The sequence below is a fragment of the Neodiprion virginianus genome, chromosome 5 (assembly GCF_021901495.1).
Source record: "Neodiprion virginianus isolate iyNeoVirg1 chromosome 5, iyNeoVirg1.1, whole genome shotgun sequence".
NCBI lineage: Eukaryota > Metazoa > Arthropoda > Insecta > Hymenoptera > Diprionidae > Neodiprion > Neodiprion virginianus.
Genome location: NC_060881.1, coordinates 27,578,207 through 27,596,889, shown reverse-complemented (window position 1 = coordinate 27,596,889; position 18,683 = coordinate 27,578,207). Strand labels below are relative to the sequence as shown.

Here is an 18,683-nt window from a genome sequence, read left to right as displayed (position 1 = left end):
TTTCAATCAATGGAACTGTCGATTTTACTTTGGTACTACACTCGAACAGAATGAAATGACATCTGTACTGCTTTTTCGTAATGACTGAACTTGTCAATTTATAATTTATTTAAAAGTTGTGCAAAGCAAATATTGCTGAAAATTAAAACACACTTTACGTCATGCGGCATCAAAGAGCATACCGACCGCTTGTGATGGGTACAAAAAATTACAAGCTTTTCTTTCATTTTTGCCTGATTTCCACCATTTAAGAAAGTTTCGTACGCTTTGCTTCACCAAGATTAGCTGTTCCCCAATCTTAGTTATAATTCCATTCTAATATTATAAGTGATTTATGTATGAACAGTTGTAGTTGTTTAATGACAACGTTCTTAGCGTTCAAGGACATGCGAAGTGTTTTTCTTTCACGTTAAGTAATGTATGCGAATGAGCTGTGCCGACTCTAAATAATTATTACGTCAATACATGCGTGAATCTCATAATTCTAATGCACGGTATTGTGCTTTGGCTTAAGCTAATTTCGTAGTAAAGTTTTTAGCTTGTGATATAATTTTTCTTCCGACTGATGTAAATATAGATAATAATACTACATCGGTCTGTGATACGTACAAGAAATAAATCTATCACAGAATATTTAGACTCATTTTACGCTGGACTCCATTACATATTGGAAGTTTAAAAAAAAAATTTCTGAGTTCGACTATAAATTCTTTAACTAAAAGCTAAAGGTAGTATTCATTGCATATTTGATTTTATACTTGAAGTCATAGAAAAGAAAATGCGAGCAAAATGTTGTTGCACTGAATTCGCGCGTTTCTTTGTTTCCCGTGGAAACAACTTGAGAGGCTGCTCTCGTGGCCCGTGTTTCACAATGTCAAGAGTCATATGATTTTAAAATATTAAATGAATTTTTGAAAGTCCATTAAATCCTCTTTGTCCAAAAATGCACGCAGGAAATAACGGCTGTTCGTATGCAGGTTGCGATGACTACATCGAAGAGGATGAATTCGACAACAATGACGAATATATTGCTTTGAATTATAATGATTTTCACGATCACAGAAATAAATCTTGTCTCTCACCGCCTCTAGACGAATCTGAATCTGAAAACTATGACTTCGATGAACAACACTGCGAAGGGTCTGTTTTGTTTCATTTTTATAAAAAATTACATTTTATTAATTAGTGCAAAATGATCACTATCGAACTGATTTCCCAGTCAAGGCAATTACGAACAATACTTCATTCCCGATTCCAGTGGGAAATCAGTAGCTGCTGGTCAACATTCGTGTTTGAAATTGAAAGATAATTATTGCTATCTGGATCGGAATGGTATGTTAAATTTTGTCTCCCAAATTAAACTGCACTCCTTTACGTCTACTTTACGTTGATATCGGTATTCTAATTAATCTTCGATTACTCAAAATACCTAGGCTAATGCTTTGTTCACTTGCAGCATATGATACAAGAGTTATGAGGAATTTGGCATCGACGGAAGATTACGAACATCCTCGTGGAAGTTATTCCCCGAGGTTCATTCAGGCCGCTCTTGAAAGAACCAAATCGTCGAGTTTTTGGGGCGATGGTTTGTCCAAAAAAGTCGTCATAAATGTATTACCAGGGCAGACGTTCTTCTCTGGTAACATCTTCGAAACCACTTGGAACTGTTTCAAACTTTTCACTCTTCCTTACAATTAGACGATGAGTTTCATGATTTCGCGGGATATGACGATCAGGAAATAGAAAATATCAGTGTGTCATTAGACGATCAGAATTATTGCTCTGATTATCATTCGCAGCAAATGCAACCATCGAGACAAGTCCCCCAAGCATCGCGATACGGAGGTATATTAAAAAATCTTCATTATCACTCTAACATGAAAACCTTATACTGATTCATGATAGTCATTACGGCAGTGAATATTTTTGTCGCAAAATTCATGTAACATAAACTGCAATGGAAATTTAGAGATTTGGACGTCTTCAGAAAAGAACTCCATAATCTGATTCAATTTAGTGCACTCTGCTGCGGGCTTTTCCAGTGAAAAGTCTACCGTTTATTGTAATATGCATGAAAACCATTTACAGGGTAAACTTTGTGATTTAAGTAATTAAGTTGTTGCGAGAATGACAATGAGTAATGACTGTAAAAAGTGTTTTGAACGCAACACAAAAACCCAAAAGCAAACTGTCTGACATTTGCAACATAGGATTGAGGTCGATGGTGGAGAACTTGATCTACAATACACAGGTGATAATCTTCTCCAAGACTTACTGCCCGTACTGTGAGACTGCTAAAAATATTTTTGATGATCTCGACCAACCGTATACCGTTTTGGAATTGGATAAGCGAGCCGACGGTGAAGATATTCAGGAAATCATGGGGACCATAACCGGGGGAACATCTGTCCCGAGGGTTTTCGTCAATGGCGTGTTTATCGGTGGTGGCGATGATGTCAAGAGATTATACGAAAGTGGCGAACTTGAGGAAATGCTTGGCTGCGAATAAAATTCTATAACGAATTACTTGAAATTATTTCGCTGTGCCAAGGAAATTGTATCCTCTTGCAGAGTGTACAATTCTTTTGGTATTGAGCTCTCCTTAAATTAAAGAAAAAAAACCGACTGGTTCTTACTTGAAAAGTTTTTGATTTACCAACTTTTTCAAACTCTGCTGTAAATTTTTTGAAAGAATTTAAAAGCAATGTCGAAATAAATATTCAGAAGCAGAATCGCGAATTCTTGAACAAATTAAACAAAAATTTGGTCTTGCTGTAATTCACGCGTAGTCTCACACATATTTGTTGTAATTGTTGCGGACCAGGCTGTGGAGACTCACAATCAGATAGCAACGAGGATACTGCGGATTTGGTGAAACTTGGCAAAGTCATTTATCATATGTACGAACCAAACGATGCCTTCTCGGACGTTTCTGATGCAACTGTCATTTTAGAAGCTCTCGAGGAGACGTTTGCTTTTCAAAAGCTGTCGAAAGGGCATCTGTTGAAGTCAGTTACATCCTCTCCGAAACGTGGCTCTCCATTTCGCAAAGGTAAAATATAGCTTATCTATTAGGATTAACTTATCCGCTTGCATCGATAATAAACGTAAAGCAAAAAACAAAAAAAGAAAAAACACCTAAGTATCTGAAAATGCTGTTACAGCTATAAGGAAGGTCAAGACGACGTTGGACCTGTCCAAAAAAGGTATGAAGCTTTGTTTTAGGGGTAGGCAGAACATTTAAACTAATATTGTGACTCATCGTAGGACGTCATAGTTTTCGTTAATGATCGATGGACCTTACAAGTAGTAATTCGGTATTAGAGCCGAGAAGAAAAGAAGAGTCTTCCGCTTTAGTGTAATCTTGCACTCGTTTACAAAGCACTTTAATCAAAATTTCTACATATATGACACATTGTAAGCGTCTCGGTATTATAGCTTGGTATGAATAAATAATTATAAAAATATGATAAATACGTCTGTTAAATATCATGCGCGTACGAATCTTTTGACTGCACGATCGAGAGCGAACAAGGTAGAATATCAAAGCTGTTTTCTATTGTTAATTTTTCACCCGTCTGTTTCATTAACTTTTGCGCTTTATAACCATACAATATTTCATGGGAACTGTTTTTCAAAAGTAAACTATCGTGTGTAGAGGTATCCTCTTTTAAATTGAGCGTAGCAGATGGCCGTTGCACTGCACAGCAATAATTAGAGACATGGACGACTTTAATTTTTATTTAAAATTCGCCAAACCTTTGGTACTTAACCTGCCAGATGCAAAAGGTAAAATACAATTGCCACCTGACTTTTACAAAGTAAAATATTTTGAAAATACGTGTATGCAATACCCACGCGTGATAACTTGAAATTGCAAGTGGCGTTGGTTCTGTTCGATATTAGACCGAACCATCGCCGCGCTATGGGTGAAAAAACTTCGCGACATGGAATCTGACGGACCAGAAGCCAACATGCGGACCGAGTACCTTAAGCTTCTTCTCTTCGTCATGCAGCGCAACAAACTCGCTGGGATATTTGAAAAAGCTCCACCCGATGGACCGCTGCAGGCTTTTCCTCCAAATTACAAGGTCCCCAGGTCAATTGTAGTTAAATGCGATAATTTGTGAGGAATATCGAGATACTTCACTGAGTCCATTTAGCTCTTAGTTTTCGTTATTTAAAAATTAGCAATATCCATTAAAAAAATGCGAAATGAAAAAAGGAAAAATGCTTCGAGTTGAAATCAGTATATACATTTTATTGCCAACTTCGTCAGGCTACGGAAATGCTGTCTTTAGTCAAGCCGAGAAAAATAGCGGCGCTGGCTTATCCTCCGGTATTCACATCCGTCGGAGGTGATCTTTGTCAGTTTGTGGCTGTTCAGGAAATTCCAAATTTCGGGCTTCACGGCTACTACGCTATTTCAATCGAGCCACTGCCCAAGTGGTCACACGCCAGTACGAATTCGGCGAAGAAGGCGAAACTGAAGCCCAAGCATTTCGCTGATTGTTTTAAAGACACGTGCAAACTTGCCGAGGAGGCTTATCATTCAAAGAATAAGCCTGACAAACCGGCTTCTTCGTCGTTATCATCATCCCAACAACCGGCGTCCCAGCAGCAGCTACTGGAATCTGCTGATAAAAATTCCCAAGAACTTGTCGATCCTAAAAATGCGGAAGCTGGTTCTGGAAATAAGAAAAAACAACCGAATGACTGCGAGAGGATTTCAAGGCCAACACCTAAGTTTGTACCATTCCCGCCAATCCCATACCAGTAAGTAAATGTTCGATACAGTTTACAAGATTCTCTAGTAACGTTTGCTTTTGAAATAGGGTGCAGTCCTCTGTTCGTTTAATCTAGACCGCCGTATGTATAGAAATGCATTCAATTGTTATTTCAGAAGTATAAACACGTCTTTAGATCAGGGAATCATTAGTCTAATGTTTCACATATCACACAACTATAAGCAAATTAATAGTTTATTGAACGTAAAATGATGAAAAGTTTCGTTTAAATTACTTTTTCAACTTCCATTAACTAGTTGTGAATCTTTTAAACACGAAAATTGCAATGGAGTTCAGTATTCAAAGCCAATGATGTACAGGCTGCCTTCTATCTACGAACTATTGCATACTATTTCTTTATGTTTCGGTAGGCTGTAACGACGTGATATGAGTTGGAATTTTTATTTTCCATCAAATATTCTAGGTCATATCGGAAGGAGATCGCGGGTTTCGAGTCCCGACCAACATGGGGCAGAAGTCGCTACTTTGAAAGACTGATTGACGAGTCTCGTTAGTATTTCCAATTTATAAACATTTGAAAAGAGTTTCTTCGAAAGCTGAAAAGTTCATAAACACAGAGTATTTCGTATGATAAAGTGAGAATATCCTAAGACGCTGTACACACATGGACTCTGATTTTCAGCTCACCTGCCAACCGATCTTGACGTGTCTCAGGCAGATGCATTGCTACATGGGATAAGTGACAAGACTTTCAAGAAAGCCGAAAATCACGGACCATGCGCTATCTCGGAAACTAGACGGCGTGTTGAACGGATGATGGACCTTCCTCCTTGTGCGTAAGTACGTCTATAATATACCCTTACGTTCATAGAAAAAGTTTCAAATGCTCAAGACTGGTTTTATTTTCACGGTGAAAAACTATCGCAGATGTATGAATAGTTCATCTATCTACTGGTCTGGTAGGATGAATTTTGTGACAGATTTATTTCGCATTCAAATTACTGACAATAATCTTTCGATTTGTAAATTTTCAGACTCGATCCAGGGGAAGCAATGCCACCTCCAGGTACATCAATGACATCATGTCGCTGGCAAATAGTACTTCTAATATTTGATTCCCAAATTTCTTTAAATTTTCCTTACTTCTATTTTCTGTGAAGGTTCACCGTACACCTGTTGTCCAAAAAGGGAACCAGTCATAGACACACACTGTGTCGACATGTGTCTAAGCGAACAGGATTTTTATCCTTGTGAAGAAAGGTCAAGCGTGTCCCTACGAGGAGGTAGTAAGTAATATTTTTCTATAAACATTAACAATGTCCGTGAGTGTATTTAAATTGATGTACAAACAAAAACATAGTACCGCAAACGTCAGTTTCCTCATTTCGTGCTATTTCAGGTGACAGCGGAAGTTGTTGCAATTCTCAAAATCGGAGATCCAGATCGCGCACATCAAGCAATAGTAGGATCAATGGTAAGACAGACTACTAACCGTAGTCGACACTGTAGGCTTGACAAAACAAACCTTGACTTATGTGGTAAAATGTATTTTATTTTCAGACATTAACTCTCGTCAATATTATGCAGCGCAATTTCCACGACAGCAACGAAACGAACATACCACTCGTTATGGTAAATTTTTTTTGTAATAGACAAGAATCCGCTTATTTTTAATTCCGTAGTTAGTGATATGAGTACCAGCTTCTAATTGCCTACTTGTGTAAAATTAAATATTCGCGTGATTCAGGAATGATGCAAATGCTGATAGTCATGCATGAATGTGTCAGATTTTTTTTAAGGGTCCATCAACGATGACACCGATGGTACGTTGGACGTTGATACATCGATACAAAATATCACAACGACAAGCAGATACTTGGATCCAGAAAAATCTGGCAATTTCAAATGGCTTGAGGACATGGAACACGTTACTTTCTCTGATCCTACAGAAATGTCCTTCACAGGGTCGTAAGTCAAATTTTTGAACCAGCAATATTGTTTAGTGACCGCCAATCATAGCTTCTATAATTTTTTTTTACTTCAACAGTGATTCGAGAGCACGGATGAGGTCATTTTCTTCAAACACGACGATGAACGGTTGGTTGAAATTTGTGATTTCTAATATATTGACTATACCTTTGTCGGCCATGAATGAAACGAGTTACGCAAGAAACTATATTTAAAGGGTATCCTTGGTTAAGAGGGGCCAAATGCCTCCGTCTCGTGATTTTCAAACTATCCGTTTAGAAATGTTTCTTTCTCTCTCTCTACTCTCCCATATAACTACTACTAGGGGCCGCACTAGCTTCGCAATGGCGAGGAGTATGAATTGCTATTCCGGTCGTGTCACAATCCCAACAGCGAGATTATAATGCCACTCCGCTGTAAATTTTGTTTATCTCAGATTTGTATAATCTTGATAGTTCATTTATAAATAGGGGGAAGTCCAGATTTTGATGAAGAGCCACCGATAAACGAGGAACTACACCCTGAAGAACTGATGCCTCGAGGTAAGGAAAATTCTAAGTTACGATAGAATGAATCCCCCTGTGTGTAGACAGGTTTTATCCTGATAAATATACTAGTTGCCTATGTACAAGATGCATTTTTGAATCTTTCAGCATTTAAAATATGAAATTTTTTGATTAAAGATATTTTTTAAAGACTCGAATTGGTGTACTAATAAAATTCCCGATAGCTGCAGAGCGAATGCATTCCTCCAAATTACATCATTCGCAAAGATCCTCATCACCTCCGGGTCGATCCTCATCTTGTTACCCTAACAACAGATCCTACACTCACGATAGTTGGTAAATACAGAATATAAATTGCCATTGAAGAAGCAGTTATGATACCTCTTTATTATTGCATATTTCGTCTGTTGGACAGGGAACAGCAGACGGGGTTGAGCCACATTAATGGCAAGTGAATTTTAATGATGGTATTAGCTCAGTAGAGAATTTAAGAAGAATTTGGAGAACTGAGTACAGAACTTTCTGACCGTATTCTGACTTGCTAATATTTTCGAACAGAGGACATTGAACCGTCAATCGCAGTCGTGAGACGAAGATACGCCAAATCTCGAGAAGCGTCAAATCGCCGTCCCGAAATACACGAAAAGACGTACCGGTGGAAAGAAATAGTTGATGAAACTGAACCGTAATTATAAAGATTCCTGGAATAATGATGATTAATTCATCTGCCACGCAGATATTTTATTTCGAATTATATACCACGAAATATTAATAAGACTTTTCGTAAAAATTTGACGATTAGTATTAAGAATTTCTCATTTACAGAAGCAGAAATGAGTCTCTATGTTCAAAAGGTATTTATTAAGCGCTATTCGTTGCATGATATTTCAGATAATTGCGTATCATGGATTCGATTGTTTCTAAATGTTAATACATATAAGTTTACCAACATCCTATCCAACACCTAAATCGTATTTTCTAGATGTCAACAGAATGTCAAGCTTTGATCCCGAGTATTTGGATTACATAGAAGCTGTAAGATCAGGTCAGCCTTCAACTGGATCCTAGATGTAGTCTATAAAAAAATCGAACGTCTATTTGCTTGTTCTAAATGTTCGAAGAACTGTACCCAATCGCAAATTATAGATCACGACTATTGCTGCGAAGATGAAGATGAAGAAATAGAAAAACCACGTTATTCTAATCGTATTAGTGGACCAGCAATGGACAGGGATATGTTGCAATATTCAAAAAAATTAATGAGGCCGCCAAAACCACCACCGTCATCCGGAAGAGTGATCATGCCGCTCTCCAAACAGAGTCAACGGAAACAGAGGATCCTAGAAATGGAAGAGACTAATTCTCCTGATGTGAATGTTAACGAAGATGAATAAAAATTAACACCTAACTAATAATTTGCATGTTACAATTTTCCACATTAAATTTACCTGATACACGCATTCAAGTTTCCGTGAAAAGTTATTCATCACAAATCGTTGTGTGTATGGAACTATAAATGTTAAAATACTGAGAGTAATAGCGTGAACATACAAAGAAAATGTGTAAATAAGTCCGTACTTCTTTTTTATTTGCCAATTATCACATGAATATTGGATAGTATGAAAACTTCGTAGTAACGAATGACAATACTGATGAATGCCGATGGATAATAGTAGATTTATCTAATTGTTACTATCCTATTTTAACATAGTAGGGAAATTCCACCGTTGTCAGCACCTAGCAGAAGAAGTCTATTCAGAGGAAGTACAGACATGGCTGTAAGATCACCTTTAAACGTATCTGATCGTAATTTAGTCGAAGAAAATGAAGCTGTTGCCTCTACAGAGGTGTGAACTCCGATGCGATTTGCAGTTGTAGCTGATATCAACTCTTGATCGTAGATGGACAAACAGTGTACCGGTTCTGTTGTCCCTCTGGAACGTCAATCAAAATACAAATTGAGATGGTTCTGAGTCAGATGTTGATTCTGTAATACTGGGTACTTACTTCAAATGAAATTTCAATTTTCCGTCAACTGCACTCCATACTGCGATAGACTGGTCTAAGGAAGAGCTAATGATAGTTGTGTCGTTTAATGCTTCCAACTGCAACACCTGGAATAAGTAGTTAAAATTTGATCACGTATTGCTACATTCATGTTCACAAGGTGATTAGTCGTTAAAATAACTACATGATAGCATAAAGTAACAGTAAGGTAGAGAGAAATACATACTTCACATTCGTGACCTTTCCATGATGCTATAATTAGTCCAGTACGAATGTCTAAAATTGCAAGAAATCCAGATGCCTGACCCATGGCAATCCAATGCCCACTAGGAGCTACCGCTATACATCGTATTAAACCAGTTGGATTCATAGAGACCTGAAATTAAAGAAGTAGCTACCTATTAAAACTCATCTGAAATAGATATTATGAAGGTAAAGACCTCGGAACAATTGAGATTATTCTGTAGTGTTACAATTCTTCTAACCTGCAGCAATCAAGGGACTTGATAGTACATAATTTGTTCTTAAAGGAAATAATACAGAAATTCCTTCCACAGTTTGTATTTAATTAAACATTATCGGAATGCTTTTATTAGAGGCATCTGTATTTGCGTTACAACATCTATTACTAAATACGTCATGCGTCTTTTAGTTGCTCACCTTCATTTCATTAACATACTGAAATGTTCTGCAGTCAATAACTCTTAATGTCATATCTGTAGTAGCAGCAAGCAGCATTGTAGACGGAATAGGACAAGCTGCCAGAGTATTTACAGGTGCAGGACGGACGCATTCCGGAGACCCTAACAGTGAACCCATGAACGGATCCCAGCAGTGAATGGACCCATCGCAAGTGACCGCATACCTCAGAGATTCCAGAAACGTTAAGGCAAGTATTGACTTTTTGTGTCCTGTGTAAGTGTATTGACATTGTGATACCGCACTACCATCTCCCTGACTTCTCAGGCTCCAAAGTTTCACACTTTTGTCTCGCCCTCCGCTCATAAAGCTATTCTCATTGTCAAGGACATGAAGACATCTGACGCTACTAGTGTGACCGACGAATGTTTGAAGTTTTATTTGCTTAATGTTAAATCTGGTATCTTTATCGGGTCTGCCGATTTCGTGCTCCCAATATGCCAACCAATTTCCTCTAAGGTGCCGACTGGTAGACATCATCTCTCTGCTTACTGATAACCCGTTATCACTTGAAGACTGTGTTTGCGGGGATGGACTCTTTCTTTGAACTTCAATGCGATTTCCAACAACAGATATTTTTCCAAAACTCTCTGCATCCCTTGTATCAGAGTTGAAATCTACAGGTGCAAAATCAACGTTAGAACAAGAAGGTCGAGTTTCTTGTTCATATTCGTAACAAAGATCTCTGATTAGTTGATGATTTTTCAGAATTTGCTCCATAGCATCATCCCCGATGTAACGATAAAATGTTACATACGATTTGTGTGCTAACTCCATAGTGAAGACTGCTCTGAGTTCATCGAGTGCTTTGTTTCGTTTGGAATCCGTCAAACAACTATCTTCGATTACAGGGGGTGAGAAAGATTCGGTGATTTCGTCGCTTGTGCTGTACTGGACTTGTTGCATACATGGAGACAATTCTCTGACAGCCCATTCCTGAGTGGAACCATCTGATAACACTTCGAAGTAGCTGCTCTCATTGCAAGATGCAGCTAGACTGTTGGTTGTAGAATTTTTTTTGTTAGGATTGATCTTCTTTGCAGAATTGACGATTTTTCGCTCTATATCTCCAACGTACACGTTTTTACTAATTTGACCATGCGCTTTGTCAAAAGCTAGAAAAAAACGCTGAATAGAAACTGCTATCTGCGTTTTACTCATCTCCGATCCTAGTCTTTGGCTCAAGCAGAATGTCACTGCAATATATTTGTCAGCCAATGCGCTGCGTGCCACTACACCATTTGGAAAGGTATAACGGGTTGTCGAAAGTATCCTCACAGCCGGATGCAGAACTGATCTTAATATAGTTTCGTGAAGGGCATCCATGAGCGCAGAATCACTGAGGAATCCTATAATGTGTGTCAAGAGTGCCAGGCAAGAAACTAAACCACCCTCCAGATTTGGGGTCAGCTTCCGTTTACACAAAGCCAGTAATTCCACCATGTGACCCAAGTATTGCAGTAAAATTATTTGCTCACCATACAAGCCTGCAATAGCAGTGAGGCATTCTAAAACTTTGGATGCATTTCGATCCCCGACAAGCATTGTGTTTGGCCATTTACTCTGGTCATCCGGTCTTGCTGTCTCATTCTTGGATATAGGGGTCAAGTTTTCTGTTCCAGCGTAGCAGAGCGTTAACATCCTGAGAAGATTCCGTGACAGATAACGAGCAGTTAGAACTGGTCCTAGACGATGAGACAACCAAATGACAGACTCTGCGCTCATTTCAGACACTTTGCAATCAATAGGAACTAACTTCTGTAGCGGTAGATCCATGCAAACTGTTTCATCATTGACGTCAACGTTTTCAGGATGATCATCATTTTCACAATGCAAAGTAACTTCCTTCAAAGTTTCAACATTTGTTGTGCTTGTACTGTCCGTAGCTTTGTTACTTCCAGTGGTGACATTCCCGACGTATGAATTGCTGAACGGTATGTCTTCACTGGATGTTTTACTACCAACGTGACAACCGATGCTGTTGAAACCAGTGACTAGTTTACCACCTTCGACTCTTTTTGGTATCGGAATAGTCGGCGATTTCATACTGCTTGGTGGTGAGGTTTTATTTGCTTCATCAGAGAGATCGTTCAAACTCAAGTTCAGCTCCAAATGAACATCTATGTTATAAGGTACACTAGCATTGGAAGGTGGAGAATTTTCCTCTGTTTCAAGAACGAAAACGTCTTCTATTTCGTTATCAGTTGAAAGTAATACTTTGGAATCGCTGGCTGATTGGCCTAAAGAAGTAGAACCGTTTCGATCAGAATCACCAGAAGAATCCTCGTCTAAGGGTGATAGCATTGCTTCGGCATCGCTACAGCTACCGCCAAGATCACATGTCCTTGATCAAAAATTTTTTAAACTATATGAGTATTGAAACTTTGATTGATGACATGATTACAGTTTATGAAATGTGAAAATGATTGTACGTACTTGAGGTTTCCATTCCTACAGTAATTCACGTTAGAGGGGTTTTGTAAATTGTCTCTGTAGCCGCCAACCGCCTCTACTAACGGTGTAATAAAGTTGTCTAAAAATTTGCGCAGTCCAAGTCTAACCATAAGCTTTAAAAGAAAACTACGGTGGTAAAGTCTCACTGTCCTGTGCTTTGCAGGTGACATGGAAGACAAAACGTCTATTTCAGATTCACTATCCATTATGGAACCATTTTCATACAACTTTACAATTGGTTCCAGTAGAGCCATTGCGGAATGTTTTGGTCCTATAACTCTGTAAATAAACAATAAACAATTTTTATTACAGATTTCAGATGCCTTATCGGAAACTCTTCTCAAATGCAGATATCAGAGCTCGTTCATAAAATGAAATCAACAGGTTTCAAGAGGTCAGAACTGAGTAAAATTTAACGAAGACTTACTTGGCAATAGGATCAAATAAGTACCAAGCAGCTAAAACAGCACAGTAAGGTTCCTCCATTATTTGACGAATATGGGGTACTATTAATTCGAGATAAGCTTCTGAAGTATCACCCATTTCAGGGAGAAGTCGTTCAAGGTCTCTTGCTGCAGCTTTGACTTTACACTCGCTGATCTTGCAGAGGTATTGAGTTTGTGTAACAGACATTGATTCACTTTCCTGAGCCCTATGTGTAACTAGATTCAAACTTTGAACAAGGCTATTGTATTCTTGCAGCATTTCGACCACCCCGAACAAACGTTTGAAGTATTTAGGAAAGGGAAACAAGCTTCCAGACAAAATCGACTGTAGCAATTGATGGGCAGAGGGCGGAGGTAGACCAACGTTAGTTACTGTCAGATAACGAAACTGTACATTGTTCGAACTTGAAGCAGGGTCATTATTATCCACACTTTCGAAATTGTAGCTCTTTGGTATCACGTCAGCCTGAAGCAGCAAGGCTACTGCGCTTCTCACACATCTTGGTAGGGCATCCGGTGATGCCTTTAACAAATTGACACAGGCACTGAATCTCTCATTAAATGTCATGTATGCAGCTTTCGTTGACGCTCTCAATCTTGCAGAAAGGAATATTTCGGCTATCAAACACCCAAGTATTTGCTGTTCCTTGATTCTACTAGAGGCTACAATTTGCTTGTAGTTAGTCAAGCTGTCATGGGCTATTGGATTTGACTTATAAGTCTGGTGAGTCGCTTTGTTTAGAAAAGCATATGTAGTTTCAACCTGCACAAGTGCCGCCACTGGGTTGTAGTCTTTGGGAAGAATAATTTGCATCGACGATTTATCAGTTTTTGGAATATCGTCAGGAGCGAGTAAGGAGCTCCGAGATCGACTGAGTAAACGACTCAAAGCTAGTGGCGATGACCTTGAAGGATTAGAATTGGCCGCAGATTCGTCTTCTTCAAAGCCTGAACTGTGACCTTCATCTTCACTGATTCTTTCACCAGAACGATCACTTTCTATGGGATAAATAAGCTGTTATAACTCCACGAATATACGTGAGGTAAAAAAGTTTTTTTTTTCATCTTACATACTTATTCTCTCCCTCAAGTTTGGTTTCTGTAAACGAGGTGGACTTTTACTCCAGTAAGGTGAAGGCACTAGCTTTTGCGGATGTGGCAATGTAAACACCTGCACTATCCCAGAATTTGTTAACCCTTTGTGATTATCGACTAACTGCAAGCACACATTTTTTGATTTCACTGCTGCTGAGCCTGATAATCTGTCGAGAAGAGGAATGTAAATTATACCGAACGCATGTGAATATCACTATATATTCAGTTTTAAGGGAAACATAGATTGATAGTAATGTTACGATGTTAATTAGTAAATACGTTTCATAAATTTACTTGTAACCAAAAGTGAGATCGATCCAGTGATGTAGTCTTTCAGAAACGTATATACTTTCCAAAGCCTCGCGATGCTTTTCTATAAAATCTTCGGGAGACGTTGCCCATGCTGGAATTTCCAGATCTTGTAGGTCTTCATGAATGGACTAGAAAGAAAGAGGAAAAAAGAGTTTGACAAGTCATAAGAACATGAGTTATATCATCAATTATTTCATCACCTTAAAGACGTTTGGATCGGTGAAGAATTGTGGAATACATTCATCAGGACTCCAATGATGCAGCCTTTGAATAGACGCGGGATACTCCCATGGAACCCACTGCGGTCTCACATGCTTGCATAGCACAGAACGAGCATAGCGACGAGAAAGGTACACGTAGTAAGTGATTTCTGAAAGGACATCCGAAACATGATGACCAACCTGCATTAAAAAAAAATATTTGTAAAGGATATATCATTTTGAAAGAATGAGCGTAGCTTCCAAATTGCAAATTACTCAATTACTTTGGAGTGTTATAAGTTATTGATCAGAGCGAAATTGAAGACGTTTGTAGACAAAAATCACACTTTTTAATACGAAGTAATATACAAAATCAAGAACCGATCAAATACAAAGCTGCGTACATCTTATTTAGTTCCAAAAAAAATATTATGCACGTTATAGACAATGCAAATATTATTTGGCTGGAAAGTTTGGAAAGATTGAAACTGGCTTAATTCTAAATTATGATTTATTCTTTACGAATACGGGGTTCTAGACAATAACGAGCAGAATTGATGCATGATTTATTCATAGCTTCAACGAACCTCAGTTACATGGGAGTCAAACGTAAGATCCAATTGCCGGTCGCCTTTATTAAGTCGAAATTTTGATTTTGTAAGGTCTCTCCAATTTCCTCCGCAACGTGATGTGAAATCTGTCACCCAAGGCATAACATGATGGCAGGATGGATCCCCGTATCTTCTGCCAGCTACGTTATTCAGTGCAGTCAAATAATCGAAATTACTTATTTGCCCCTGAATCCACATTTCACAGAGTTTATCAATGTTTTCGTTAATTCCAAACAAAGGGCTACCAGAATTTTTACTATACTCGTAATTCAAGCTGATATCCTTGTTGTAATCGTGACACTTTAATTTTCTGTGACCGTGAATACTAGCTGAACTTCCACACTCGTGTTGTGGTTTCAAGTGTATATTGTCAGTTATTTTTGGTAAGACCTAGGTTAAATTAAAAATATTATTAGTATATTTCGATGTTTGTCGGTTTCAAATAAATAATATGTATCCATATCAACGATATATTGCCCATATGTGTCTAAATTGAAAATTGAGTGCATACAATTTTATGAAGTGATTTACTCTTCAGCTTGAGATTAAGCTGTATACAGATTTATTTAAAAAATAAACCAAACTACACCAAGTTACCTGAATAGTGAAAGTATCAGTGAGTAATATATCCCCGAGAGTTATTTCTCCAAGAACTAAACCTCTATCATGCATATCTCTTAATAGACGGAGTAGCTGATAAATGAGGAACAAAGGTTTGCTATGGCTCGAAGATAGGGCTGCTGGACTGTACGTCACAGAACTGAAATTGATGATTAAAAGCACATAAATAAAGAACAATTAAAATTAAAAAAAATAAAAATTAGAATTGTTTACATCACGCTGCTTATTTTACTGCTAAGATTTCATTGTGTTACAAATAGCATAGCTTACTCTTGGAGGGAATATTTGGCAGTTTGTTCATGAATTGTGATGAAACAAGATTCTGTTTCAATGGTGAGTAACGCTGGTAATAAATTACAGTGCAGCTCTCGTGTGGATCCTGGGGTAACAGTTACTACATTGCCATCCTGCAGCTGTACCATCGGACAGCCATACATGCGAGTAATAATATCTTTCATTACAGCCACATCGTTGCTGCTTGCCGTTATATTCGACTGTTCTCTTTGCTCGGCTGGATTCCATCTACCTGCCCATGATTCATCATTCAATGTAATCAGAAATCTGTTTATCTTAGACTTGGTCCAGAAAGTTATGGAACTTCAATAGCTTTTCTGAGATTATTTCAAAACTATTATTCCTAATTTGTAGAATAATGATATTTTCAAATAAATGTACTTGATCTAATATTAAAAATGTAGAAGTAATTGTGCCCATTGGATGGCTCGACATACTGTAGTATTTTTTATAAGCTTCTTTCCATAAATTGTGGTGATTAGTTTCCATAACATAATGCAATAGCTGTGGAAATGTTAATTCTGATTCTGTCTTTCCATGCCCCAGGTTTCTCGCTCTTGGTAAGGGAATTGCATTTCTGTGTTGTTTTTGATATACCTATAGGATATAAAATTAAGGATGATTAAGTCTTCAGATGATAGCTGCATTCTTATTTTATGAACGCAATTGTTATTCTGTGATTTATCGCATATGAGTTACAAGTCGTTTTGTAATTCACATAAAATACTAAACTACAAGAGCTTGAACGATACATAGCGCATGACAAGAATTTCAAAAGTATGAATCTCGGAAGTGAACTAGTAAATTATGAAAGTGAATATTGTCTTTTGCCTGAGCGTAGATTCGGAGCCAGTTAGATCCCAATTCATCAAGTGAAGGTTGTGCTGCAATTACGTCTGCAGACAGCTGATCATGAGTGATAAAAGTGACTGACCCAACACTGAGTAAATTAGCTAACCAACTTCGGTGAACCGTAATTGAAATTCGCCCATTTAAAAGGCGAATGTATTTTTTTGGTATGCCAAGCTGCTCGTGGAGTATGTCCATATTTATTTATGCGTAATCTCAATGAACAATTTTTATTCATAAACGTAACCTGACGCTACTCAATAGAACGTGCAGGTTAATGGTTTCAGTAATTTCTTATTAATGTGTCGAGATCGACGATTTCTGTTTTCTCCGTTCATTGCGAATTTTAGCATCACTGTTTATGGTTTCAGACAATATTTTGAGTACGCGACACGCTGACTGCCTGTGTCAATGTGTCAAACACAGCTGTCAATTGCTGTAAAAAGGACGGCACAAAATTCGTTATGCCACGCGTAAATTGTGTTGCTTCCTGCGCCGATAAAGAAGGCATCTGTATAATAATTCGTCTGACCGCAATAGATAAGAGTAATAGCTGTAGTACCGACAATTGTCAAAATGTAACATCATTTGCCGGTAAGGTGAAAGTTCGCACTGTTCGCAAACTAACTATGTTTTTATACACTGTATCGTCAACATTCCAAGCTTATCGACGGATTGCGATTCTTGATAAATCAAAACCTCCACATAAATTGATAATACGCATTAATTCGATCTATGTGATAGTTTATATCGACTTGTTGACATTTCCTAGTTTAAAATACTGCGTGGTGTCTACATAAATGGCTGATCTTTGTCCTTCTAAATGAAGTATTTCTGACATGGTGAAATCATCAACAACTAATGTTAACAGTCGTCAGAATCATACAAAACCGTACCAAATACAAATAAGTATGATCGAGTGATTTGACTTTAATTTTTGATATTTTCGGTGTGAATGGAAGTCACCTATAGTCCAGATTTAATTAATACCTACTCAGTGATTTGAGATATAAAGAACGTTCAAGAACTAAAGTAATGAATATAGATGTGAATCAATGTAAACGAAAAGAAGATCAAAAATAAATAACATAAGCAAAGAGTACTTTGGCACATTCCTCATTTGGTGATATCCATCAGGAAGAAGACGAAGGGGTGTTCGGTTGGTCAAGAATTGGACCTAGAAATCAACTGAGTCCAAAGATTACAGGCTCCAAAAAAAAGTAAAAAGTAAAGCTAACCCCTTTGTATTTTTGGCGAAAATTTTCGCGTTTTTGAAAAGAGCTGGAATAAATTATTTCGTGCACTATTCTGACGTAATTTTGCGAGAGAAATCGATTGGGTGCAGTCCCAATACGCTGCGAGCAACGGATCAAAAGTTACAGGCAGAAAACCAGAACCTGAGTTTTTCACATTTTTCAGCTGGTGATCTTTTCGTCGTCGTTTCTCTCCCGTTAATCCCACGCTCTTTTTGCTGCGTTTTCTGAGTTCCTGGGAGTCTAATTAGTCAAGAGAAGGTCATGCAAATCGAATCTGAGACCAAAAATTTTTCGGCCCAAAAATAAGTGAGGCTGACCCCTTTGTATTTTTGGCGAAAATTTTCGCGTTTTTGAAAAGAGCTGGAATAAATTCTTTCGTGCACTATTCTGACGTAATTTTGCGAGAGAAATCGATTGGGTGCAGTCTCAATACGCTGCGAGCAACGGATCAAAAGTTACAGGCAGAAAACCAGAACCTTAGTTTTTCACATTTTTAGCTGGTGATCTTTTCGTCGTCATTTCTCTCCCGTTAATCCCACGCTCTTTTTGCTGCGTTTTCTGAGTTCCTGGGAGTCTAATTAGTCAAGAGAAGGTCATGCAAATCGAATCTGAGACCA

At 38.0% G+C, this 18,683-nt stretch overlaps 2 protein-coding genes across 3 annotated transcripts; one reads left to right on the top strand and one right to left on the bottom strand.

Annotated features, from left to right (window-relative positions):
• Positions 1-478: 478 nt before the first annotated feature.
• LOC124304677 (uncharacterized) lies at positions 479-8,801 on the top strand. The gene is made up of 22 exons (XM_046763196.1): positions 479-594; positions 978-1,140; positions 1,220-1,332; positions 1,457-2,588; positions 2,825-3,052; positions 3,165-3,206; positions 4,280-4,776; positions 5,212-5,297; positions 5,431-5,584; positions 5,783-5,814; positions 5,909-6,034; positions 6,148-6,222; positions 6,309-6,380; positions 6,548-6,716; positions 6,796-6,845; positions 7,187-7,258; positions 7,447-7,558; positions 7,638-7,669; positions 7,781-7,907; positions 8,048-8,076; positions 8,205-8,267; positions 8,369-8,801. The coding sequence occupies exons 7-22, from the start codon at positions 4,289-4,291 to the stop codon at positions 8,614-8,616; spliced, it is 1,935 nt and encodes a 644-aa protein (XP_046619152.1). The 5' UTR covers positions 479-594; positions 978-1,140; positions 1,220-1,332; positions 1,457-2,588; positions 2,825-3,052; positions 3,165-3,206; positions 4,280-4,288; the 3' UTR covers positions 8,617-8,801.
• On the bottom strand, positions 8,790-17,273 carry LOC124304676 (WD repeat-containing protein 81). Of its 2 annotated transcripts, XM_046763195.1 has the most exons (15): positions 16,793-17,273; positions 16,399-16,558; positions 15,938-16,193; positions 15,644-15,806; positions 15,023-15,436; positions 14,436-14,636; positions 14,218-14,363; positions 13,903-14,090; positions 12,810-13,827; positions 12,365-12,661; positions 11,007-12,272; positions 9,890-10,925; positions 9,456-9,605; positions 9,230-9,336; positions 8,790-9,156 (listed from the first exon to the last, which is right to left on the bottom strand). In XM_046763195.1, exons 1-15 carry the CDS (start codon positions 17,006-17,008, stop codon positions 8,925-8,927), a joined length of 5,850 nt encoding a protein of 1,949 aa, XP_046619151.1. In that variant the 5' UTR covers positions 17,009-17,273; the 3' UTR covers positions 8,790-8,924. The 2 variants fall into 2 exon arrangements, with proteins under 2 accessions (XP_046619151.1, XP_046619150.1); XM_046763194.1 differs by having other exon boundaries at positions 9,890-12,272.
• Positions 17,274-18,683: the final 1,410 nt, after the last annotated feature.

What these genes read in the sequence shown, in the direction of transcription:
- LOC124304677 (XM_046763196.1), top strand. Translation starts at nt 4,289, where the DNA reads ATGCTGTCTTTAGTCAAGCCGAGAAAAATAGCGGCGCTGGCTTATCCT. An exon ending in TTCCCGCCAATCCCATACCA is followed by an intron (nt 4,777 to 5,211) that starts GTAAGTAAATGT and finishes CAAATATTCTAG; the next exon opens with GTCATATCGGAAGGAGATCG. An exon ending in TGAAGAACTGATGCCTCGAG is followed by an intron (nt 7,259 to 7,446) that starts GTAAGGAAAATT and finishes AATTCCCGATAG; the next exon opens with CTGCAGAGCGAATGCATTCC.
- LOC124304676 (XM_046763194.1), bottom strand. Translation starts at nt 17,008, where the DNA reads ATGGACATACTCCACGAGCAGCTTGGCATACCAAAAAAATACATTCGC. An exon ending in CTGATACTTTCACTATTCAG is followed by an intron (nt 15,437 to 15,643) that starts GTAACTTGGTGT and finishes AATTTAACCTAG; the next exon opens with GTCTTACCAAAAATAACTGA. An exon ending in AAATTGAAATTTCATTTGAA is followed by an intron (nt 9,157 to 9,229) that starts GTAAGTACCCAG and finishes TTGACGTTCCAG; the next exon opens with AGGGACAACAGAACCGGTAC.